The sequence below is a fragment of the Salvelinus fontinalis genome, chromosome 42 (genome assembly GCF_029448725.1).
Source record: "Salvelinus fontinalis isolate EN_2023a chromosome 42, ASM2944872v1, whole genome shotgun sequence".
Lineage (NCBI taxonomy): Eukaryota > Metazoa > Chordata > Actinopteri > Salmoniformes > Salmonidae > Salvelinus > Salvelinus fontinalis.
Genome location: NC_074706.1, coordinates 24451872 through 24478857, shown reverse-complemented (window position 1 = coordinate 24478857; position 26986 = coordinate 24451872). Strand labels below are relative to the sequence as shown.

The 26986-nt window shown below is 42.2% G+C and overlaps 1 protein-coding gene across 1 annotated transcript; it reads right to left on the bottom strand.

Annotated features, from left to right (window-relative positions):
- Positions 1-529: 529 nt before the first annotated feature.
- On the bottom strand, positions 530-26986 carry LOC129841240 (zinc finger protein 205-like). Its single transcript, XM_055909413.1, has 7 exons — positions 26303-26986; positions 25777-25907; positions 25394-25570; positions 23092-23250; positions 22631-22742; positions 22269-22393; positions 530-2439 (listed from the first exon to the last, which is right to left on the bottom strand). The coding sequence occupies exons 1-7, from the start codon at positions 26577-26579 to the stop codon at positions 1438-1440; spliced, it is 1983 nt and encodes a 660-aa protein (XP_055765388.1). The 5' UTR covers positions 26580-26986; the 3' UTR covers positions 530-1437.

Genomic DNA, 26986 nt, shown 5'->3' with positions numbered 1-26986 from the left:
TAGCTAGAGTAGTAAGTAGTTGCAGTTGCTAAAATGCTACATTTGTCCATGATAACACGCATTTGGTTGCTAGAAGTTTGCGTTATGCGCCCACCCATCCACCCCCTTTTTGTTTTTGCCTTAAGTAACATATACTAATTTGAGTGTCCCAGATTTATGTAGGCCAATGTAATGTAACATAACGTAAAGTAAACATATCATGCTAAATGGAGTGACATGGATTTTAGTAAAACAATGTTTTGCTCTGAGACTAGGCTGAATACGTTTGAGTCCTATACTGTAGTTACAGAATGACTTCATTGTTGTTAAACCAATCATGGTGGACATAAATATGTTGTGGGTAAAAAAATAAGTAATCTATGGCAAATCAAAATTCATCAGACAAACCTGACTAAACTATTTGGTACAATAGGTGTTTGTGTAAGTATATTTAGTAAGTGTATATTGGTTGTAAAGCTGTCTGGTGTATGGAGAATAAGGTGAGATCAGATGTGACGTATACTAAAGAGAGTCTCAATGAAAGTCAGAATGAAAGTCCCATTTTGTGTTTATTAAACATAAACAAGTTTTAAATACACCATTGAAAACCACACATCTCAACTAAAAATCAGCATGAACTTGATGAACTGCATTAATTCTCATTAAAAGTGTCTTGGGAAAAAACAAAGTAGTTCAATAGATGTAATGAAATAGGCATGTGTGAACGTCATATAACCTACACAACACTATGCAATAAACCTTTAACTTATATATGCATTATACTGTATATATCACACAATGTCTGGATGCAATATTCTATTCAGGAATATTCATAATTGAAATCTGTCCCTATCGTTATTCCAAATGCATCTGTGGATCTTTTCTGTTGACAGCAATGAAAATTAATCTTTGTCTTGAGAGAAGATTAAGAAGCATCCTGATTGGCTCTATGGATCTTGTCCAGCTGACTGAGCCTATTCAGAGCTTTTGCTGCAGGGCTTGGGGGTGGGCCGAGTGGGGGCTTCCACTGTGACAGCTAACCAATGAGCAGCATGAAGTAGGAAGATAAGAGGGTAGATAAAGATGAGAAAGGAATCATGTTCTGTACACACAAATAAAAGGAACTCAAGGAAAGGGACAACCTCAAAGAGTACATGCATGGTTAGGTGGGCAAAAGGAGAGAACTACTAAATGTGAATGTGAGCGAGAAATACATAAGGGCTAGCTTGGAGGAAGAACAGATCTAAGGCAAAAAAAGGTTAGAGGGCAGGACTAAAGCTAATGAGAGAAAATGAAGGTTGGCAGCATGTCACCGCACGAACACCAATGATGGGGAGACAATCTGTACCCTGAGGATGGAATGGTTACCTCTTATGTTATGAAGTGTAATGTTTTTTCTGCTGGTGTATCCTGAGGTAGTTCCTCTCTGAAACCATCAGAGAAGGTGAATGGCCTTTGTCATGTGTGGACCTTCAGATGCCTCTTATGATGATGCTGGTGTGAGAACCTCTTCTCACACTGAGGGCAGCTGTAGGGTTTCTCCCCTGTGTGGACCCTCTGGTGCCTCTTCAGGGTGCCAGCCTCTGCGAAGCGCATGTGACATTGGGTACAGCTGAAGGGTTTCTCCCCTGTGTGGACCCTCTGGTGGATCTTCACATAGTTTGCCTCAGCAAAGCACTTCCCACATGTGGGGCAGGCATACGGCTTGTCAGCGTCGGTCCTAATGTTCGGCTTCCCACGTTGTGACCCAATGACACCAGAGTAGCTAGAAGCAGGAGCCACCACAGTCAGCTGGTTAGTCTTTGAGCTCCCTGCTTGACCTCTAGCCATTGTTTGGGTGTTGTTGGGATTGTGTGCTGTGTTATAGGGTAGGTACCTCTTGTGGTGAATGCCCATCCTGACCCTGTCTGTATTGGTGGGGTAACCATGAGGTAGCTGAGGAAGGCTAGACCCAGGCCCAGGCTTTCTATGAAAACAAACATCAGGAATTAGATGTGACCCTGAAGGAGAAGACAGACTTCCTGATAGACTCCCACCAGGGGTGTCTCCCACCACTCTCTGTGAAGGCTGAAGCCCAGGGTGACCTGCTTTGTTCATCATGGATACGGTGGTGTTTGTTTCATAGGAACAGGAGGATCTCTCTCTATCAGCCCCAGGCCCTGCTCCATCACTGCACTGAGACTGTGAAGAGAAGGGTCTGGGCTGCAGACTGGAGCCTCTGTCTCTCTGATGACCACCAGGACTGAGGTTGTTCAGTCCACCTGTCCACAGGTTGTGTTCTGTGTGGTGGTGGAGTCTCTGTTCCTCGCGGTTCGGTCCTGGTTCTGACTCGGGAAAGAAGAGCGATGGCTCCTGATCCAGGGTTCTGATCCAGGGCCAGGGTTTGTGACCGGCCGCTTCAGAGGTCCAGTCTCTCCCGCCAGCAACACCGGATATCAGCAGTTCCTCATGGACGGCAGACTGTAAACACAAATTGAACCGAAAAGCATATAGGTTTATATAAGAAATAATTTGCTGTACACAGACACATCAACATTGATAACCAGTCAAGTGCATCTCCAACACGGTGATTCAAGTACCTAATATGGAGCCATTGGAGTTTATTTAAAAAATGTCCATACTGTATGTATTGATTCAAGAATTAAGTATATTGTTTTGGTTCGACTTAGACAAGTGAAACTCAGTCCCTGTAATGATACAAAAATAACCAAGTCAGTCAGCACAGAGTCAATTTTGTATTGAATTTCAATAAAATGGTCATATATTCACATTCCGTGAAGTACAGTACTTTTATTGCACAAAATGATACGTGACAAGAAGAATAACTTCTCACTTTGGTAACACTACATTTTTCTGTAAATCTGGTACCCTCGCTTGGTTAAAATACATTTTTTTTTTCAATTTAAAGTTTTTTTCAATCAACCAACCAAACACATTCCACATTCACAGATGTGACAGACTTAAAAAATAAACATTAAAAAATATATATATATATTTTTTATATATATATATATATATATACATACACATACATATATATATATATACACATACATACATACACATACACACAAATAATAATTATAACAAAATTTAAAATATAGAACTTGCAGCAGCACTATCAAGGTTCTTATTAGCTATTTCCAGCCTTAGCTGAGATGACGAGCCAATAATGAGCTTTTTAGATTTTACAGCACCTTACACAACACGCATCTGCTCATCTCCCTGGTCCCCCCATTCACTCTGTCCAATTTGAAATATAGTTGAGTAGTGGAGACCAGAGTCTATCAAACTTGGTCTGTCTCTTGTGGAGGTCATAAGTCAGCTTTTCAAGAGGGAGAAAGTCAACAATCTGGTCAATCCACATTTTAAATGTAGGAGAGGTACTAGAGGCCCACAATAGAAGAATACATTTCTTAGCAAAGTATGTAATGGTCATGAGCAAATTTTCTCTGTCAGGATCAAGAACAAAGTCCTGCTGGGCATTAATAAGATAGCGACACGGGGTCATATCAAACTGTACATCTAGTATTTTCTGTGCAGCAGTATGTATAGATTGCCAAAATCTGGCAATCTCTCTACAGCTCCAAAATACATGCATATAGGTTCCACTTTCAGAGGTACATCTTTTACAGTTAGGAGAAATGTCTGTTTTCATTTTATGGAGTCTCAAGGGAGTGTAAAAAAAAATTAACAAAAATTTGTAATTAGATTCTTTCATTTTTACATTAGTAGAGGAGCAGTATACCCTGTCGCAAACCTCCGCCCATAACTCATCACTGATAGTCAGACCAAGGTCCTTTTCCCAGATTATTTTCAAAGGAGTAAAGGAGGAGCCTCCTTTCTCAGAAAGGAGTCTATAGATATAGGATATTTTGCCTTTAATGGATTGTGCTGTGACAAGAAGGGTTTCAACTTCATTCAACTGAGTTCTAAACCTCCTCTTGGAAGTAAATGAGGAGATGACATGTCTAATTTGAAGATATTTAAAGAAATGGGATCTTGGCACATTAAATTCACTGCAGAGCTCTTGAAAGGATTTCAGTGTAGGGGTCTTCTGATGAAATAGGTCTGAAAAGGTCCTGATTCCTAGAGTATGCCAAAGATTAAAGTTGGCATCCCTCAGAGCTTTTGGCAAGTCTTGGTTGCCTACTATAGGCGAGTGAGAACATATTTGGGAGGAGATGCCCAGGTATTTCTTACAGTCCCTCCACGCTAGTAGGGTGCTGTAAATCACAAATGTTTTGGCTATGTTGCCCACTTCACTAAAGTTATTAATGAATATAGTTGAGCTTAGTGGCAATGAACCACAGGATTGGGCTTCTATCTGGATCCACGTTGACTCTTGTCTGTTTGTGATCCATGTTAGCATGTTGCGGATTTGGGCAGACCAGTAGTACAATTGAAGGGAGGGAAGGGCAAGACCACCCTTAGATTCAGGTTTCGATAGAGTGGAGAGCTTGATCCTAGGTTTTTTATTGCCCCATATAAATTTGGTGATGCTTTGGTTAATTGTTTTGAAAAAGGAAGCTGGGAGATAGCTTGGGAGCATCTGAAATAAATAGTTCAGTCTAGGGAGGATGTTCATACGGATTACATAAATTCTTCCTACTAAGCTAATTGGGAGGGAGATCCAGGTTTGGAGGTTGTTCTTGATTCGATCCAGGAGTGGAAGATAATTCTCCTTGAAAAGCCTATTCAGATCCGGTGTTATGAATATTCCAAGGTATTGAAACCCCTGTGTCTTCCATTGGAATGGGCATAGTGTCTTCATAGAACTGGTGAGTGTAATATTGAGAGGGCAGACAGTGGATTTGTTAAAATTAATCTTATAACCTGAAAACGTGCCATACTGAGCAATTGTGTCTAAAATGGGAGGAAGGGATTTCTCAGGGTTGGATATGTAGAGCAAGACATCATCGGCGTAAAGCGAAATCTTGTGCTGCAGGCCGCCTGCAGGAACACCTATAATACTTGGATTGCTCCTTATCAGCTCTGCCAGAGGCTCCGCCCCCAACAAGTAGAGCAGGGGGGACAGCGAGCATCCTTGTCTTGTGCCCCGTCCCAAAGGGAATCTGTCAGAGTTCAGTCCGTTAGTAGTCACCATGGCATTTGGATGAGAGTATAGTGATTTGATCCATTTAATAAAGTTTGGGCCCATATTGAACTTTTCTAAGACTGAGAACAGAAAGCTCCACTCCATCCTGTCGAACGCCTTCTCAGCATCCAGTGAAGCCAGCAGGACAGGGGTCTTCTGTGCGTTTACTTGATCAATAATATCAAAGAGACGGCGAATGTTATCAGAAGAGTATCTGTCTCTAATAAATCCAGTTTGGTCCGCTTTTATTATTTTGGGAAGAAGAGTGTTTAGTCTTTTGGCGAGCAATTTGGTAATTCTTTTGTAGTTGAAATCCAACAAGCTTATGGGACGGAAGGAGGAGCAGGATAGGGGGTCCTTGTCTTTTTTGAGCAACACTGTAATGCGAGCTGTGTGCATTGAGTCTGGGAGAACTCCGTTTTTGCAAAAATCCTCCAGCATTGGCATGAAAATAGGGCTAAGCTGGGGCCAAAAAGCTTTGTAGAACTCTCTGGGGAATCCATCTGGGCCTGGGGACTTGTTAGGTGGCATGGAGGTAATTGCCTCCAGGATCTCCTCAAGAGTGAAGGGGGAGTTGAGATCTTCTTGGTCGGTCTCTGATAGTTTAGGTAGCGAGATTCCCTCTAGGAAGAAGTGGAGTTCTGCCTCCGTGTGTTTTCTCTCAGAGGTATATAGTTTGCAGTAAAAATCATGAAAAGTTAAATTTATCTTTTTTGGGTCATATGTGACCTCGTCCTCTGCTGTTCGGATAGCCATAATTGTACGCTCTGACTGCTCTTTTTTTAATTGATAAGCAAGCAATCTACTAGGCCTATTGCCATACGCATGGTCATTTCTGTTTAGCAAAGAAAACGTTTTTTTTTTATCTCCCGAGTATAGTCCAAATTCAGTTTGGCTTTGGCTGCTTTAAGTTGACTCCAGGAGGTGCTGTCTGGGGATTGTTTTTGTACTTTTTCACAGCGTTCCAGCTCCCTCTCCAGATCTAGCCTGTGTGCTTCCATTGCTTTTTTATTTGAGTAAGCATATGCAATTAGATGACCTCTTAGTGTGGCTTTAGCAGCGTCCCACATTGTGGCTGGAGAAACAGGAGAATCTTTGTTGTCTTGTGTGTAGTTGTCTATCCATGTAGTTACCAATGTATGGAATGCTTCGTTTGATAGCATGGAGGTGTTGAATTTCCAGCTCTTTGACCTCGGGATGTTTTTGCAGAGGTCAAAGCAGAGGTGGACAAAGGCGTGATCCGAAAGCGCTATGGGTCCGATTGTACACGTGGCTGAATTTATGAAACTCTTTGGGATAAAAAAGTAATCTATACGGGAGTAGGTGTTATGGACATTAGAGTAGTATGTATAGTCCATAGATGAGCTATTAGTCTCCCTCCAGATATCTATCAGTCCCATCTCTTTAGTAAGAGAGTTCAACATCTTTGCAGATCTAGGATTTGTGGTGGGGACTTGAGATGATTTGTGTTAGGGGCGTATATGTTTAAAATAGTAATTGGTTGCCCATACAGTGACCCAGTTATCAAAATAAATCTCCCCTCCGGATCAGATATGTTTTTGTAAATTATGAATGGAACAATCTTATGGATAAGTATGGCTGTACCTCTGCTGTTGGATTTGAAAGATGAGAAATACACCTGTCCCACCCAAGCTCTGCGGAGTTTGGCATATTCTGCATCACAGATGTGTGTCTCTTGTCTGCTTTTTCCTTTTTTAGAGCACATAGTATCTTTTTCCGTTTTATTGCATGACCTAGACCATGGCAGTTCCATGTCAATAGATTTAAGGTACTAATCATCGTCATCGAACAGTAATCGAACTTTAGTGCAAGTCATCTCTGGGTAAAGGTGGATAGTAGTTACAGCTGCGCTCACATAAAAGGAAAATAAATGGTTTACATAAAATAACAATCTCTGAACACCCCAGCCGAGTTCCCAAACAACTCGACATATCCCGTTGGATCTATTACCTCCCCGCTCAGTCACAATTCTGTGTTCCAAAAAAAAAACGGGAACAGTTAGCAACGCACAACGTCTCCCCCTACCCACCAAAGAAATGCCTCATCCTCTCCGCCCCGCATTGAGTAAATGACAACGTAGCCCCCGTCCAGACCCCATTAAAAATGGGAGAAAATAAAATCAATAGCCCAGCCTACATATAGTAGGCTTAGGTTATAATATGGGGCCTATCCCTCTCAGCTAAAAGGAACATAAATATAGATTAGACGGCTGTAATGACATTTAGCGGAGCGGGTGGGTCTTTGGATATCGGCTATATGTTGTCTTACCTCCTTTAGTAATAGCAGTAATCGCATTTAGTCATTGGTCCATTTCTCATTGACCTGGGTTGTCTTTCAAAAAACGTTTTGCCTCTTCGGGAGTTTTGAAGTGGCGCAGGGCTCCTTGGTGAAGAATCCTGAACTCGTTTGGGTATTTGAATCCCCTAAAGATACCTCGGTCAATGGAGCATTTCTTCACCTCGTCAAACTCTCGGCGTATTCCAGCTGACAGGTCCTGGAGTGAGGTGAGTTTGGCGTTTCCCACTGTAATGGTGTTGGTTTTCGCCGCCTGTAGGACTCGTTCCTTGTCGGTGAATCTCAGGAAACGTATGGTGATTGGGCGCGGTGGTTGTCTCGCTGCTGGTGGGGGCCTTAGTGCTCGGTGAGCTCTCTCGAGTTCTATGGGCCTGTCAGTGGACAGGTGGAGCCACTCGGGAAGTTTGTCTTGCAGGTAGCGGATCAGTGGCATGTTTCCCTCTTCTTTTTCGCCCAGATTTAATACAACACAATTATTCCTTCGCCCCCTGTTTTCCAGGTCCTCTGTTTTCTCTTCCAGCTGCTCTATTTTTTTTTAGCATATGCTATTGTTTCCATGGCGTCCGTCAATAACTTTTCCGTGGATAGGATTCGCCCCTCTGCCTCGTCCAGGCGCCCCGCGTTTATAGTTATCTTGTTGTTTATGTCAGGCAAAGCATTTTCCAGGATTGTCACCTTGCCCCCTATCGCACTGAGCTGAGCGTTAATGGCATCTAGTTTAGTGTTGAGTTCTGTACGTTGGGATCTCAGCTCAGAAAAGATGTCTTCGACAGAGTGCGAGGTTGGGCCTCGGGGGGGAACGGGTCCTCTTGCTCCTGGCTAATGGCGCTAGCTTTTTCTGAAGTTAGCTGCTTCTTGGAGGCTTTTTCCGTCGCTAGTGCTCGAGTCCGGGTAAAAATGTCACCTGTAGTGTCGCCGCCATGACTTTTTGACTAAAGCTAAATGAGTTTAAACTTGAAGTTGAGGTAAGATTAGGAATTGGAAACTACTTGAGCAGAGCTCCTAGTTCATGCGGCCATCTTGTTCAGGGGTCACGTGATCTGGCATTAAAATACATTTTTGAATACTTTGGAAAAGGTTAAACATTACATTACTGTCGTGTCTTGGCTATCATTAATGTGATGACGATTGTTTTATCAAATCGATTAACAAAGTTTAATTATGATGATTAAATTAATCCAGTAACAATTAACTCATTAGCAAACTTGGGGATACCACGGAAAAAGTTTATTTAACGAGTTACCATTTTCCGAATTAACTCTGAAAGATATAAATATCTCTTACATTTCAGTCATCAATCAGTCATTAATTAATTGTTTACATTCTATCAGTCTCATTCTGAATGTCGCAAACTCTTGGATATCTGCACGAACCCTTGCATAAATTATGAATCAGCGATATATAGATTGGCTTGATTATTTATTTACTATCTAACTAAATAATAACACAGAATTACATAAGCGCACACACACAGGATAGGTTATACATTGGTTTGGACATGATGCAATGGAAAGTCCCTAGTGGACTAAATCGATATGACGGCTTGTTACACAAAATTTAAAGGGAGGGCATGTGAGAAAGAGAGGGAGGACTTTACTATCCTACACACAGCTGATAACTATGCAGATTGAAATGCTAATACCTTGCACATGAATAGCTGCTCATTCGAAAGGAATTTCAATTTACAGTTGAAGTCGGAAGTTTACATACACTTAGGTTGAAGTCGTTAAAACTCGTTTTTCAACCACTCCACAAATTTCTTGTTAACAAACTTGTCACGTTCCTGACCGGTTTTCTGTTATTTTGTATGTGTTTGACGGTCAGGGCGTGAGTTTGGGTGGGTAGTCTATGTTGTGTGTTTCTATGTTTGTTAAGGGTGTCCTGATATGGCTCTCAATTAGAGGCAGGTGGTTTTAATTTCCTCTGATTGAGAGCCATATTAAGGTAGGTGTTTTCACACTGTTTGTTTGTGGGTGGTTGTCTTCTGTGTCTGTATGTTCGTTCGTACCACACAGGACTGTAGCGTTTGTTCGGTCGTTTGTTATAGTCTGTACCTGTTCCTGCGTTCTTCGTGTTATATGTAAGTTCTCATGTTTTAGGTCAGTCTATGTTCGTTTTGTTATTTGGTAGTCATTCCAAGTGTTTGTTTTCGTGTTCGTTTTCGGCAGTTAATAAATTCATTATGTTTTCAAAACCCGCTGCATTTTGGTCGGATCACTACTCCTCCTCTTCGGATGAAGAGGAGGAGGAAAACCGTTACAAAACTATAGTTTTGGCAAGTCGGTTAGGACATCTACATTGGGCATGACAAGTCATTTTCCCAACAATTGTTTACAGACAGATTATTTTACTTATAATTCACTGTATCACAATTCCAGTGGGTCAGAAGTTGACTGTGCCTCAAACAGCTTGGAAAATTCCAGAAAATTTTGTCATGGCTTTAGAAGCTTCTGATAGGCTAATTGACATCATTTGAATCAATTGGAGGTGTACCTGTGGATGTATTTCAAGGCCTACCTTCAAACTCAGTGGCTCTTTGCTTGACATCATGGGAAAATCAAAATAAATCAACCAAGACCTCAGAAAAAAAATTGTAGACCTCCACAAGTCTGGTTCATCCTTGGGAGCAATTTCCAAATGCCTGAAGGTACCACGTTCATCTGTACAAACAGTAGTACGCAAGTATAAACAACACCATCATACCGCTCAGGAAGGAGACGCGTTCTGTCTCCTAGAGATGAACGTACTTTGGTGCAAAAAGTGCAAATCAATCCCAGAACAACAGCAAAGGACCTTGTGAAGTTGCTGGAGGAAACAGGTACAAAAGTATCTACATCCACAGTAAAACAAGTCCTATATCGACATAACCTGAAAGGCCACTCAGCAAGGAAGAAGCCACTGCTCCAAAACCACCATAAAAAAGCCAGACTACGGTTTGCAACGGCACATTGGGACAAACAGCATAATTTTTTGAGAAATGTCCTCAGATCTGATGAAACAAAAATAGAACTGTTTGGCCATAATGACCATCGTTATGTTTGGAGGAAAAGAGGGAGGCGTGCAAGCTGAAGAACGCCATCCCAACCGTGAAGAAAGGGGGTGGCAGCATCATGTTGTGGGGGTGCTTTGCTGCAGGAGCGACTGGTGCACTTCACAAAATAGATGGCATCATGAGGTAGGAAAATTATGTGGATACATTGAAGCAACATCTCAAGACATCAGTCAGGAAGTTAAAGCTTAGTCGCAAATGGGTCTTCCAAGTGGAACATGACCCCAAGCATACTTCCAAAGTTGTGGCAAAATGGCGTAAGGACAACAAAGTCAAGATATTGGAGTGGCCATCACAAAGCCCTGACCTCAATCCTATAGAAAATGTGTGGGCAGAACTGAAAAAGTGTGTGCGAGCAAGGAAGCCTAGAAACCTGACTCAGTTCCACCAGCTCTGCCAGGAGGAATGGGCCAAAATTCACCCAACTTATTGTGGGAAGCTTGTGGAAGGCTACCCGAAACGTTTGACCCAAGTTAAACAATTTAAAGGCAATGCTACCAAATACTAATTGAGTGTATGTAAACTTCTGACCCACTGGGAATGTGATGAAAGAAATAAAAGCTGAAATCAGTAATTTTCTCTACTATTATTCTGACATTTCACATTCTTAAAATAAAGTGGTGATCCTAACGGACCTAAAACAGGAAATTTTTACTAGGATTAAATGTCAGGAATTGTGAAAAACTGAGTTTAAATGTATTTGGCTAAGGTGTATGTAAGCTTTCCACTTCAACTGTATATATTTACGCCTGTATGTCTCGTATCTATTGAAATCGCCGGTCCGTCTGCTGGAGAGTCAGTCGACAGAAAGTCTCTGGTCGTGTTCCCCAGAACTCAATATATTTCGTGGCTGTAGCTTGTCCTCTGTAATACTGGAGACATCAGACGTACCAATGGTCGTTTGATAGGGAAATGTTCTCCAGAATGGATCTTTCAGAGTACCATTCGGTCGTTTGATAGGGAAGTGTTCTCCTCTCGTCTTCGGTCGAGTTTACTAGACTATTTTACATATACAGCTGCACACTGTGAATGTGTAGTCTTGTAGTTTTCTTAACCAGCTCCATGCTCTCTGGTCTATAGAGCAGTAGCCATTTAAATGCGTTTTCTTGACTTAATGTACATTTTGTCACGAGTGCTATTTAGGCACTCAGGGAAAAAGAGGCAGTCCCTCCTTTTTTCGTAAAGTCTGTGCTCACGGTCACTGACTTGGTTAAGACTTCATATTAAAAACAATTCTCTCATTTAGAAGGCTGACATCACATTACATCTTCTCACAAATAGTTTCATATTTAATCATATCAGTTCCCCAACGTTTGGATGTGACCCTGACAACTGGGGAATATATACATTCAGAGATAGTTATTTTGTTCTACCGTCTTTCATGAGATCCCTAAACACAACTGATCTGACATAAATTGTTAATAATCGAGTACCCACGGACAACTCCAACCCGTTCGATTTACGGAAATATTGTTTCATTCCCCACTTTTGGATGATCGAGTTTTGGCGGGAAGTATGTCTTTGTTTCACAGAGTAAATCCTCTCTCAATACTGAATGTCCAGTGAAGAGAGTTTCTGCAAGGAATTTATGACCATCATAAAACGGCCAACTTCACCCCTCTTCCCCTCTGCGGGAGAGAGAGAGCACTGTAGAGCGGAGCCACTAACCTGATCCTTCAGATCTGAACAGGAGAACCATGACATTACAAAGACCTTCAATACTTTGTCAAGTAAACATTAATAAAAACAGTATCATCCTAAAGGAACATATACTGAACAAAAATATAAATGCATCATGCAACAATTCAAAAGATTTACTGAGTTACAGTTCATATAAGAAAATCAGTCAATGTAAAGAATGAAATTAGGCCCTACTCTATGGATTTCAAATGCCTGGGAATACAGAAATGCATCTGATGGTCACATATACTGTACCTTAAAAAAAAGTAGGGGCATGGATCAGAAAACCAGTCAGTATCTGGTGTGATCACCATTTGCCTCATACAGCGCAACACATTTCCTTTGCATAGAGTTGATCAGGCTTTTGATTGTGGTCTGTGGAAGGTTGTCCTACTCCTCTTCAATGGCTGTGCAAAGTTGCTGGATATTGGCAGGAATATCTCTGTTGATATACAGTAATCCCTCGTTTATCGCGGGGGTTACGTTCCGAAAATGACCCGCGATAAGTGAAATCCGCGAAATAGAAAACTTTTTTTTTTTTTTTACAATTAGCAACTATTACATGTATACAAATACAGTGACTCACGTGTAGGCCGTTTCACTGCTCTTCAGACTGGGCCGCTGCATCCTGACTGCGCTCTGCAGTGTTCTCTTCTTCTGAAGCCCGCGGTGCAGGTGTGTTTGTTCGGGAGAAGAACATAGTGATAGGCAGCTGTTGTCGCTCTTTTTTCTTCTTTGCAAAAAGATCCTTGTACACCGACATGCCACCATCGATTACGTTGGAGAACTGTAATGAACGGCTCATCAAAGGGTCCCATTCCTCAGCTACTCGCTTAAGTTCAGTGGCCATTCGCCATTATGAAAATCCGCGAAATAGCGAATCCGCGATAAGTGAACCGCGAAGTGGCGAGGGATCACTGTATTCGCTGTTTCGCACATGTCAATTCAGAGCATCCCAAACATGCTCAATGGGTGACATTTCTGGTGAGTATGCAGGCCATGGAAGAACTGGGAAATGTTCAGCTTCCAGGAATTGTGTACAGATCCTTGTGACATCGGGCTGTGCATTATCATGCTTAAACATGAGGTGATGGTGGTGGATGAACGGCATGACAATGGGACTCAGGATCTCATCATGGTATCCCTGTGCACTCAAATCTCCATCAATAAAATGCAATTGTGTTTGTTTTCCGTAGCATATGCCTGCCCATACCATAACCCCACCATGGGGAACTCTGTTCACAACGTTGACATCAGCAAATCGCTCGCCCACACGACGCCATACACGTGGTCTGCGGTTGTGAGGCCGGTTGGACGTAATGCCAAACTCCCTAAAACGACATTGGAGGCGGTTTATGGTAGAGAAATGAACAATAAATTATCTGGCAACAGCTCTGGTGGACATTCCTGCAGTCAGCATGCCAATTGCAAGCATCTGTGGCATTGTATTGTATGACAAAACTGCACATTTTAGAGTGGCCTTTTATTGACCAAAGCACAAGGTGCACCTATGTAATGATCATGTTATTTAATCAGCTTCTTGATATGCAACACCTCTCAGGTGGAATAATTATCTTAGCAAATGAGAAATGTTCACTAACAGGGATGTAAACAAATTTGTGCACAAAATTGGAGAGAAATAATATTTTTGTGTGTATTCAACATTTTGGGGATCTTTTATTTCAGCTCATGAAATACTTTACATGTTGCGTTTATATTTTTGTTCACTATAGCATTTTTACAGACACCATCACACCAACCATTACATATCATCTACTCTGTCTCATCATACTCATTCTTTCCTCAGTTCACCTTATCCAGTTCCCTACTACATCCAAAACCAACAGAATTAAATACAAACAAGCTAACTAGTACTACATTACATGTCAAACATACTCTATTCAAGGGCCGTGTGCATTTTCTGCTGGTGTATCCGCAGTGTATACAGGCGAACGGCCTCTCTCCCATGTGGCTCTTCAGGTGCATCTTCATCTGCTGCTGGTGGGAGATACAGCGTTCCTCACTGAATTCCCTTAATTCCTATTGGACATTGTAGTCACAGCGGATAATATTCACATTTTTGGTGACTTCAATATTCACACAGACCCACTCCAAAAGGCTTTCGGAGCCATCATCGACTCAATTGGGTTTGTCCAATATGTCTTGGGATTCAGTTTTGTCCCGAGGAATAAATATTGTGGATCTAAATGTTTTTCCTCATAATCTGTACTAATCGGACCACCATTTGCAATCGCAACAAATAATCTGCTCCGACCCCAACCAATGATTATCAAAAGCCACGCTATAAATTATTGGACAACCCAAAGATTCCTAGATGCCCTTCCAGACTCCATCCACCTACCCAAGGACGTTGGAGTACAAAAATCAGATAACCACCTAACCAGGGATCTAAATGTAAACTTATGTAATACCCTAGATGCAATCACACCACTATAAATGTAAAACAATTGTCACAAGAAATTAGCTCCCTGGTATACAGAAAAGGCGCTCCACTAAACTGGAAGTCTTCAGACTAGCTTGGTAAGACAGTACAGTGGAGTATCGGAGAGTGCTGCTCGATCAGCCTACTTTTCCAACCTATTTTTATTTTATTTAACTAGGCAAGTCAGTTAAGAACAAATTCTTATTTACAATGACGGCCTACCCCGGCCAAACCCTAACCTGGACGATGCTGGGACAATTGTGTGCTGCCCTATGGGACTCCTAATCACGGCCGGTTGTGATACAGCTTGGAATCGAACCAGGGTCTGTAATGATGACTCTAGCACAGATGCAGTGCCTTAGACCGCTGCGCCACTAATAAGCCCCTTCTAATTGAGAAGAATAAAAACAATCCAACATTTATTTTTGATACTGTCGCAAAGCTAACTAAAAAACATAATTCCCAGAGAGAGGATGGCCTTCACTTCTGCAGTGATGAATTCATGAACTTCTTCAACAAAAAGATCATGATCATTAGAAAGCAAATTAAGCACTCCTCTTTGAATCTGCATATTTCTCCAAAACTCAGTTGTCCTGAATCTGCACAAAACTGCCAGGTCCTATGATCAACGGAGACACTCAAGTTTTTTATCCTGTATCTCCTGACACATTCACGAAAATATTAATGGCCTCACGGCAGATAGTCTAGCGGTTAAGAGCGTTGGGCCAGTAACCAAGAGGTTGCCGGTTCAAATCTCAAGATAACTAGGTGAAAAATCTGTCGATGAGGAAGGCACTAAACAACCTCTTAAGGATTGGACCCTTTTTTTTTTTTTTTTTTACATTTTTGCCTAAAATGACATCCAAATCTAACTGCCTGTAGCTCAGGACCTGAAGCAAGGATATGCATATGCTTGATACCATTTGAAAGGAAACACTGAAGTTTGTGGAATTTAGAGGTTTCACATTTTTTGGGGTTCTGTCATCTTTGAAATGGAGGAGAAAGGACATTATAGTGCAATTTAGATTTTTACCAATAGATGGCAGCAGTGTGTGCGCAAAGTTTCAAATTGAGCCAGTGAAGCACTGGACAATACTTTGTATAAAATCTGCCCAAATGTGCCAAATTGGTCAACTGATACATTTTGAAGTACATAAGTATAGAGAACATACAAAAATTATATGGTAAAACAAAATTTAAGTTTACACACTCCCAGGAATGTCATACATGATGGATCATTAGCTTATGCACTAACTTTCAAACATCTAGATGGCCGGGCGGGGTGGGTGTGGAGCCAGAGACAGCAGGGCTTCAAACTGTAGAACCCAGTTCCTACATTCATTTGAATATGTAACTTGATTTTATCAAACAAAACTATGCTATATTTAATCTCTGGGACCCTCAGGATGACAAATCAGAGCAAGGTTACTTAATGTAAGTACGTTATTTACCTTCAGAGGTGACTGTATCAAACCAGTTGCCGTGATAAAAGTGTTTTGTTGCGCTGTCTCTTCAAACAATAGCATGCTATTTTTTCACTGTAATAGCTACTGTAAATTGGACAGTGCAGTTAGATTGACAAGAACGTAAGCTTTCTGCTCATATAAGACATGTCTATGTCCTGGAAAGTTTGCTGTTACTTACAACGCCTTACTAATCACATAAGCGCACGTTAGCTCAACCGTCCCGGTATAAGGACACCGATCCCATAGAGGTTAACCCTAACTGCTCTTGTAAGTCGCTCTGGATAAGAGCGTCTGCAAAATGTAAACCTTCCAACTGCCTACTGGACCCTATTCCAACTAAACTACTGAAAGAGCTCCTTCCTGTGCTTGGCCCCCCAATGTTGAACATAATAAAAAAAGTCTCCCTATCCTCCGGATGTTCACCAAACTCACTAAAAGTGGCAGTAATAAAGCCCGTCCTGAAAAAGCCAAACCTTGACACCCCGCCCCCCCCCCAAAAAACCCGAGATTGGACTATATCGAAAATAAAAATTTGTAAAAAAAGCTGTTATACAGCAACTCACTGCCTTCCTGAAGACAAATAATGTATACGAAACGCTCCAGTCTTATTTTAGACCCCATCATAGTACTGAGACTGCACTTGTGAAGGTGGAAAATGTTTAATGGCGTCAGACCAAGGCTCTGTATCTGTCCTCGTGCTCCTAGACCTCAGTGCCGCTTTTGACACCATCGATCACCACATTCTTTTGGAGAGATTGGAAACCTAATTGTTCTTGCTTGGTTTAAATCTTATCTGTCAGAAAGATATCAGTTTGTCTCTGTGGATGGTTTGTCCTCTGACAAATCAATTGTAAGTTTCGGTGTTCCTCAAGGTTTCGTTTCAGGACCACTATTGTTTTCACTATATATTCTATGTCTTGGTAATGTCATTCGGAAACACAATGTCAACTTTCACAGCTATGCGGACAACACACAGCTGTACATTTCAATTAATAAACATGGTGTAGCCCCAAAATGTCCTACCCTGGACCTGTGTTTGAGACATAAGGAGGTAGATGGCGGCAAATGTTTTACTTTGAAACTCTGACAATGTTCTAGGTCCTTAGAAACAAAGAGATCTGCTGTTTGATCTGATAATTCATCTGGATGGTTGTACAGTCGTCTCAAATAAAACTGAAGGATCTCAGCATTACTCTGGACTCTGATCTCTTTTGACAAACATATCAAGAATATTTCAAGGGCAACTTTTTTTCCATCTTCGTGACATTGCAAAAATCAGAAACCTTTTGTCCAAATATTATGCAGATAGCTAATCCATGTTTTGTCACTTCTAGATTAGACTACTGCAATGCTCTACTCTCTGGCTACCAGGATAAAGCACTAAATAAACTTCAGTGAAATGCAGCTGCTAGTATCTTGAATATAACCAAACAATTTGATCATATTACTCCTGTGCTAGCCTCTCTACACTGGCTTCCTGTTAAGGCTAGGGCTGATTTCAAGTTTTTACTGCAAACCTACAAAGCATTATATGGACTTGCTCCTACAACTCTCACTGATTTGGTCCTGCCGTAAATACCTACACGTTTGCTACAGTCACAAGACGCAGACCTCCTTATTGTCCCTATAATTTCTCAGCAAACAGCTGGAGGCAGGGCTTTCTATAGAGCTACAATTGTATTGAATGGTCTGCTTATCCCTGAGAGAGACGCAGACTCTGTCTCGACCTTTAAGCCTTTACTGAAGACTCATCCCTTCAGGAGGTCCTATGATTGAGTGTAGTCTGGCCCAGGGGAGCGAAGGTGAACGGCAAGGCACTGAAGTGACGAACCGCCCTTGCTGTCTCTGCCTGCCCGGCTCCCCTCTCTCCACTGGGATTCTCTGCCTCTGACCGTATTACAGGGGCTGAGTCACTGTCTTACTAGTGCTCTTCCATGCCATCCCTAGGAGGGGTGCGTCACTTGAGTGGGTTGAGTCACTGACGTGATCTTTCTGTCCGGTTTTGCGCCCCCCTCTGCGGTGGAAGAGATCTTTGTGGGCTATACTCAGCATTTGTGTCAGGGTAGTAAGTTGGTGGTCTGTTGATATCCCTCTAGTGGTGTGGGGGTTGTCCTTTGGCAAAGTGGGTGGGGTTTTACCCCCGTCTCAGCCTCCAGTATCTATGCTGCAATAGTCTGTGCCGGGGGGCTAGGGTCAGTCTGTCTGGTGAAATTCTTCTGTCTTATTTCGTCCTGTGTGAACTTAAAGTATGCTCCCTCTAATTCTCCCATGCCTCAGGACCACCTCGCCTGATGACTCCTGGCAGTCACCTTCCCCAGCACCCGGTCGTTCTGCAACACCAGTTTCTGCTGTTTTGCCTGTGGCTATGGAACCCTGACCTGTTCACCGGACGTGCTAACTTTCCCGGACCTTCTGTTTTCGACCCTCTCGCGCAATATTTTTTTTACACCTTTATTTAACTAGGCAATTCAGTTAAAAACACATTCTTATTTTCAATGAAGGCCTAGGAACGGTGGGTTAACTGCCTTGTTCAGGGGCAGAACGACCGATTTTTACCTGTTATGCGATGGCAGCAAGAAGCCAAGGTAAGTTGCTAGCTAGCATTAAACTTATCTTATAAAAAACAATCAATCTTAACATATTCACTAGTTAACTACACATGGTTGATATTACTAGTTTATCTAGCGTGTCCTGCGTTGCATATCATCTATGCGGTGCCTGTTAATTTCTCATCAAACCACAGCCTACTTCGCCAAACGGGTGATGATTCGATGACTTCGCCAAACCTAACCATAAACATCAATGCCTTTCTTTAAAATCAATACACAAGTATATATTTTTAAACCTGCATATTTAGTTAATATTGCCTGCTAACATGAATTTCTTATAATTAGGGAAATTGTGTCACTTCTCTTGCTTTCCGTGCAAGCGGTCAGGGTATATGCAGCAGTTTGGGCCGCCTGGCTCGTTGCGAACTGTGTGAAGTTCATTTATTCCTAACAAAGACCATAATTAATTTGCCAGAATTGTACATAATTATGACAAGGTAAGTTGCTAGCTAGCTTTACACTTATCTTATAAAAAACTATCAATCAATCAATCATAATCACTAGTTAACTACACATGGTTGATGATATTACTAGTTTATCTAGCGTGTCATGCGTTGCATATAATCGATGCGGTGCGTATCGTTGCTCCAATGTGTACCTAACCATAAACATCAATGCCTTTCTTAAAATCAAAACACAGAAGTATATATTTTTAAACCTGCATATTTAGCTAAAAGAAATCCAGGTTAGCAGGCAATATTAACCAGGTGAAAATGTGTCACTTATCTTGCGTTCATTGCACGTAGAGTCAGTGTATATGCAACAGTTTGGGCCGCCTAATTTGCCAGAATTTTACGTAATTATGAATAACATTGAAGGTTGTACAATGTAACAGCAATATTTAGACTTAGGGATGCCACCCGTTAGATAAAACACGGAACGGTTCCGTATTTCACTGAAAGAATAAATGTTTTGTTTTCGAAATGATAGTTTCCGGATTCGACCATATCAAGGACCAAAGGCTCGTATTTCTGTGTGTTATTATGTTATAATTAAGTCTATGATTTGATAGAGCAGTCTGACTGAGCGATGGTAGGCAGCAGCAGGCTCGTAAGTATTCATTCAAGCAGCACTTTCGTGCGTTGGCCAGCAGATCTTCGTAATGCTTCAGGCATTGCGTTGTTTATGACTTACTTCAAGGCTATCAACTCCCGAGATTAGGCTGGTGTAACCGATGTGAAATGGCTAGCTAGTTAGCGGGATGCGCGCTACTAGCGTTTCAATCGGTGACGTCACTTGCTCTGAGACCTTGCTCTGCAGGGGCCGCATCTTTTGTGGAGCAATGGGTAACGATGCTTCGAGGGTGGCTGTTGTCAATGTGTTCCTGGTTCGAGCCCAGGTAGGGGTGAGGAGAGCGACGGAAGCTATACTGTTACACTGGCAATACTAAAGTGCCTATAAGAACATCAAATAGTCAAAGGTATATGAAATACAAATGGTATAGAGAGAAATAGTCCTATAATTCCTATAATAACTACAACCTAAAACTTCTTACCTGGGAATATTGAAGACTCATGTTGAAAGGAACCACCAGCTTTCATATGTTCTCATGTTCTGAGCAAGGAACTTAAACGTTAGCTTTTTTACATGGCACATATTGCACTTTTACTTTCTTCTCCAACACTTTGTTTTTGCATTATTTAAACCAAATTGAACATGTTTCCTTATGTAGTGTAAGGCACTACAAGTCCTTACACCATGGCAACCCTGCCTCCCTACAAGCTATGGGTATTGATCATGTTCCGGCCTCTATTAGAAAAGGGGACCGTCTTAAACAGTTAAACCAAATGGAAAGTTTTGGGATTTACAAACTACAGGCCACTAAGTACCCTGGTTTAAATGAAGATATGGATTTCTCACCCTTCCTGTAGGGTCGTGATGGGTCCATTTGCTGTCATCTAGTGGACATTTTCCTCAATTGCCCTCAGCTATGTTTGGACTGTTGTTCATGTTTTGCTGTGGTCTAGTGTACTGTGGAATATATTGCTTTCTTGTTCTGGACACTTCTCCCAGTCATGGTTAGGGTTGGAACTGCCTCTCTGGGTGTTCTGATGCTTCTAGATTGGAGTTGTATGCTCATGATAACATAGCTACAGTATTTCACCTTTTCATGTGTATATTATTGCTTACTAGGTGTGTCCAATTTGGTAACCACTCCCTCTTCTAATTAGGGCTAATTGGAAAAGCCTTTCAAAAGAGGACATTGTATTCTCCTTTTTCTGTACTCCCTGACGAAGGCCATGCAGCCGAAACGCGTCGGTTTTTAAACAACTTTGTTTCTATCGAACATGCCATACTAATAAAGGCATTTTAATTAATTATATGAAGAGTGCCTTGGTCCTCCTTTCTTTTTGATGTTTCATTATTTATTTGAGGCTAAATTGATTTTATTGATGTATTATAATAAGGTAAAAGAAAAGTGTTCATTCAGTATTGTTGTAATTGTCATTATTACAAATAAAAATATTTAAAAATTGGCCGATTAATTGGTATCGGCTTTTTTGGTCCTCTAATAATCGGTATCGGCGTTGAAAAATCATAATCGGTCGACCTCTAGTCTCGACCTCTGAATGCTCGGCTATGAAAAGTCAACTGACATTTTATCCTGAGGCGCTGACCTGTTGCACCCTCTACAACCACTGTGATTATTATTTGACCCTGCTGGTCATCTATGAACTTTTGAACATCTTAAAGAACGATCTGGCCTTAATGGCCGTGTACTCTTATAATCTCCACCTGGCACAGCCAGGAGAGGACTGGCCACTCTTCAGACCCCGTTCCTCTCTAGGTTTCTGCCTAGGTTCCTGCCTTTCCAGGGAGTTTTTCCAGAGCCACCGTGCTTCGACATCTGCATTGCTTGCTGTTTGGGGTTTTAGGCTGGGTTTCTGTATAAGCACTTAATGACATCTGCTGATGTAAAAAGGGTTTTATAAATACATTTGATTTGATTCACACTGGTGGCAGCTGTAGGATTTCTCCCATGTGGACCCTCTAGTGCCTCTACAGGCTGGATGAGAAACTGGCCCGGCACAGGTGGCAGCCGAATGGTTTCTCCTCCATGTACATCCACTGGTGGATCTCCACCTGTTTGGGGAAACGGAAGGCTTTCCCACAGAACGAACACGAGAAGCGCTTCTCTTTGGCACTGCAAACTTTACTGATTCCATCTCTACTACTGTCATTTGTCAATGGGCTTGTGCAGCCATTTAGTGTTGAGGCACTGGCATTGTCTGAGGTCTGGTTTAACATACGAAGACTGTGAGGAAGATGAAGGCCAGGGAGTGTCTGTGTTGGTGCAGGGTCCATGTTCCAGTTGATAGATCCTATAGAAGGCAGGCTGAAGGCAGCACCTGTTAGGGGGTTAACCTGTGGCACCATCAGTCTCTCTGAATCACAACTATAGGAGCAGGACGGAGCATCGCTAGCGGAGTCTGTCTGTTCTCTTCCCCCGCATACGGACACCTCCCCATCCCCGCGGACCAATTCTACGCCTCGCCCTGGTCTCAGCCAGTCTGCTGTCATAGAAACTAAGTTAGGATGTTGTTTTGTGTTCCATTGTCTGTTTCTGGTTGTGGTTAACAGTTTTATTTTCCAGCCCAGAGTTGAAGATGCTGTCCCAACCACTGACCTCCACCATGTTGCCTCTAGTCCTGGCCTGCTCAGTGATGTTGTCCCCTGGGCCCTTGGCTGCACCCGCCTGGGTCTGGGAATCCAAGATGGCCACCCAGTCTCTGTTAGCCTCCAGCCAACCACCTGTAGGAAGAGGTTACGAAAAATAGACTTTAAAAACATGGTAGAGAACTCTACATATGGAGTTTCTTTTGTCAATTACCTGGTCAAGTTCATACATTATAATGTATGGTTTTCTATGTAAACATAAGTTGTATTTATTTTACTTTATGAATGAAGAAAATCAATTATAGCCATGTGCATCACTTTTCACATTGAAGATCTATTACTGTATGTAGGCTATATGTATTTCTCCTTTACCTTGCTCCCCCATCTTTATTCCACTCAGCAGATCAATGCTCTCTGGTCCATCTTCTATTGTCTCCTCTTTGACCAGCAGCAGATCAGGCTTCCCATCCTCCATGTCTACTGACTGTAAGAGATACAGAGTGAGAGGATGTTGAATCAAGAAATCTGATATGAGCACCCTGCTATGGAGCATCTTCTGATTGGGCAATGAGGGACTGCTATGAGTACTATGCAAACATGTTAGTTGATTTGATCACTTGACACTCTTTATTAATAGTTTTATAATTCAAAGGCATGGTCAAGACCTGGGCCCATATCCACAAAGAGTCTCAGAGTAGGAGTGTTGATCTTTAAATGTAATGTTATTCATTATGATCTAAAATGCTAAACTGATCCTAGATCAGCACTGAGAGGCTTTGTGGATACGGGCCCTGAACTGAAACCATCCAGACAGTTGTTCACAGTGGGCTCACCTCACTGAGACTGTGTGTGGTCCTGTGCTGCTCAGCTGGTTCCTCTGTGCATTCAGGAGGTGTAGTCTGGTTGTCCTCCATGACCATGGTCCCCTCAGGGTTCCCCAGACCCTCCTCATACCCCTCCACCTTTATCATCAGCACCTCTGGATCCTCCTCCTGGAAGAGACAGGTGATACAGATTACGTACTCCCTCAGGTACTTACACACAGATAAAACACACATCATGGTGGATATAAATATGATGTTGTGGGTAAAAACAAGTCAGCTATGATAAGTCAAGTAATCATCAGACAAACCTGACTAAAAACTCTGACACGCCCAGTAGGTATGTTTGTTGAGTGTTCACTGAGTGTACAAACCATTAGGAACATCTTTAGAATACAATTCATTGGGGCTTGGACTCTACAAGGTGTCGGAAGCGTTCCACAGGGATGCTGGCCCATGTTGACTCCAATGATTCCCACAGTTGTGTCAAGTTGGCCGGATGTCCTTTGGGTGGTGGACCATTCTAGATACACGTGGGAAACTATTGAGCGTGAAAAACCCAACAGCCTTGCAGTTCTTGACACATTCAAATCGGGTGCGCCTGGCAAGTACTACCATACCTGTTCAAAGGCACTTAAATATTTTGTCTTGCCCATTCACATATACACAATCCATGTCTCAATGCTTAAAAGTCCTTCTTTGACCTGTCTCTTCCCCTTCATTTACACCGATTGAAGTGGATTTAATAGGTGACATCAATAAGAGATCATAGCTTTCACCTGACTAGTCTATGTCATGGAAATAGCAGGTGTTCCTAATGTTTTGTGCACTAAGTGTATATTGGTGAAAAAGAACTGTTGTGTGTATGCAGAATAGGGTGAGATCAGATGTGACGTATGCTAAAGAGAATCTAAATCAAAGTCTTCGAATGAAAAGACCCCACTGTGTTTATTGAACATAAACAAGTTTTAAATACACCATATGAAAACCACACATACTCGTCATGTCTCAACAAAAAATCTGCCTGAAGTTAATAAACTGCATTCATTTTCTCATTAAAAGTGTCTTTGGAAAATCTGCGAACATCAGATACACAGCACAAACACAACATGAAACAGACTTTCAGGCTTTATACAAAACATTATGAACACCTGCTCTTTCCATGACATAAACTGACCAAGTGAATGCAGGTGAACGCTATGATCCCTGATTGATGTCACTTGTTAAATCCACTTCAATCATTGTAGATGAAGGGGAGGAAACAGGTTATAGAAGGATTTTTAGGAACACTTTACTTGACACCCAGCGTCAACATGTTATGACAGTCATAACCTGTAATAATTTGGTCATAACACATATTTAAACCTGTTGTGACATGTATTGCATTATTTTATGGCTGGTTATGACACCTACATAAGAGCTTCCCGGTCAACTGTAAGTGCTGTTATTGTGAAGTAGAAACATTTAGAAGAAACAACGGCTCATTGAGTTGCAACACTCACTACCCAGTTCCAAACTGCCTCTAAAAGCAACGTCAGCACAATAACTGTTTGACGGGAAATGGGTTTCCATGGCCCAGCAGCCGCAAACAAGCCTAAGATCACCATGTGCAATCCCAAGCGTCGGCTGGAGTGGTATAAAGCTCGCCGCCATTGGACTCTGGAGTAGTGGTAACGCGTCTCTAGAGTGATGAATCACGCTTCACCATCTGGCAGTCCGACGGACGAATCTGGGTTTGGCGGATGCCAGGAGAATGCTACCTGCCCAAATGCATAGTGCCAACTGTAAAGTTTGGTGGAGGAGGAATAATGGTCTGGGGCTGTTTTTCATGGTTCGGGCTAGGCCCCTTAGTTTCAGTGAAGGGACATCTTAATGCTACAGCACACAATGACATTCTAGAATGATTCTATGCTTCCAACTTTGTGGCAACAGTTTGGGAAAGACCCTTTCCTGTTTCAGCATGACAATGCCCCTGTGCACAAAACGAGGTCCATATAGAAATTTACCAGTTCCAGTCCCCTCTAGACAGATCAGTCGGTCTCTCTAAACCCAAGGATATGTTTCCAGGGACCATCTCTGAAGCGTAAGAACAAAACAGATCATCCCCGTCAGTGTCTAACGCATCACCATCTCCATGGGAATAAACCATACTCTGGCTCTGGCGAAATAACAGTAAGTACACCAAGCCAGGATCAGGAGGACAGACTGGTGGCCCTAGTCTCTCTGGATCTGATCTGTATTCAGATAGTGTGTAAGAGCCTGTGTGTTACAGTCTTGGTGTCTGTCTCTGACTTGAGAATGGCATTTGACTGACCACTGTGATGCTGCGTCGGTTCCTGGACTGGAGCGCAGCGGCGGTGGATAGGTCTTCTGTGGCTACAGGGGGTGCCACTCCAGACGCTGCACCAGCCTGGATGTCTCTGCTGTGCCGTGGGTCCTCCTGTCCTTCAGACCTCTCCAGCTTGACCACAGGACCTGCAGCCTCTGCAGACTGACACAAGAGGGGAGGTTATTAGTGGTACATGAGTTGAATTGGATATCAATGTCATTGGGAAGTCTCACAAGCTCCCCTATGGCAGATAAATAAGGATGTACATGTAAGCAAGTGAATAGCTGAGGGGACCCTTTCTGAAATAAACCGGCCACATTTGATTTACAAAGTAACTGTAATTTTTTATGCAACACTATTACACTAACCTCTATCATGATAACATGCTGGGTTGAGGTTCTACTCCCCTTATCAACAGTGATTGGTTGGTCATCTCTCCATGTATTGTGTCCCGCTGGCTTCACAAAGCTCCTGTGGCCTCCAGTGAGATGTCCTTCACCTAAGAGAGTGATTGGGGGAAAAGAGGTGGTTAGGTTAGGTACTGTCAATGCTGAACGCTATAATGTACACTATTGACAGTTTTGACACTGTCTAGAATTTGTAAGGATGTAAGTTAACATCTCTCATAACTTCCTGAAATACTATTTATTGATTGATGTATTATGTTCCATGCAACACATTGTTTTCACTGAGTAAATAATAGGAAATTCAGTAAATCAAGAATCTGGTTAGAATATGATATTGTGTCCATGTGCAAGATAGCTAAGTAATCAGGGGAATTATTGCATACAATCCAAAAACTGACCAATACCCATTGTGGTAAACGCATCTAAAGCCACACATGCGCCGAGGGGAAACGGGGCGACAGGCCCCGCAGTCTCCTGCAACATTTACCTCTTGCCATTACTCTGTACCGGTCGAGGATTTTGACACTACTAGGACGACTGCCGAGGACGCGCTCTCGCATTGTCCTCTCTGCGCGCTCCCGTGCCACCTTTAGTTCCAGTAGTTTCCTCCGCAATGCTCTGTTTTCTTTCTGGCTTTGAGTTATTTCCAAACGAAACACTGCATAGTCGTCATCGACGAGTTTACAGATATCTGCCACGGCTGCATTCGCTAGCACCTCCATGATGGAGGCTATTTGAGTGTGAAAAACCATACAGTTATCCATTGTTGGCTAACATTAGCAGTTAACATTTAGCGTCACCTAGATAACATCTATCAACCAAGTCCTGTTTCCAACGCGAATTAAAGATTACCTAGGGTATGTGATGCTGATTTTGAGTTCCAGGGTGTTGGTTAATAAACGTAAAAATAAGAACAACATGAAGGCTTTTCAGTTCTGTTTTCTTTTTCTTCTTTGTTTTATTGGCGAATCGCAACCAACTGCCAGGAGCATACACCACCACCTACTGTACTGGAATGTGAGGCCTGTTACGACCTATCTATACCACTATATTATCTTAACTAACCCTGAATTTATAATAAAATAATTCCCTACAAACCTTCCTACTTCCATCACCCAAAATGGGACCGCAGTGGAGAAGGTGAAAAGCTTCAAGTTCCACCCACACAGAC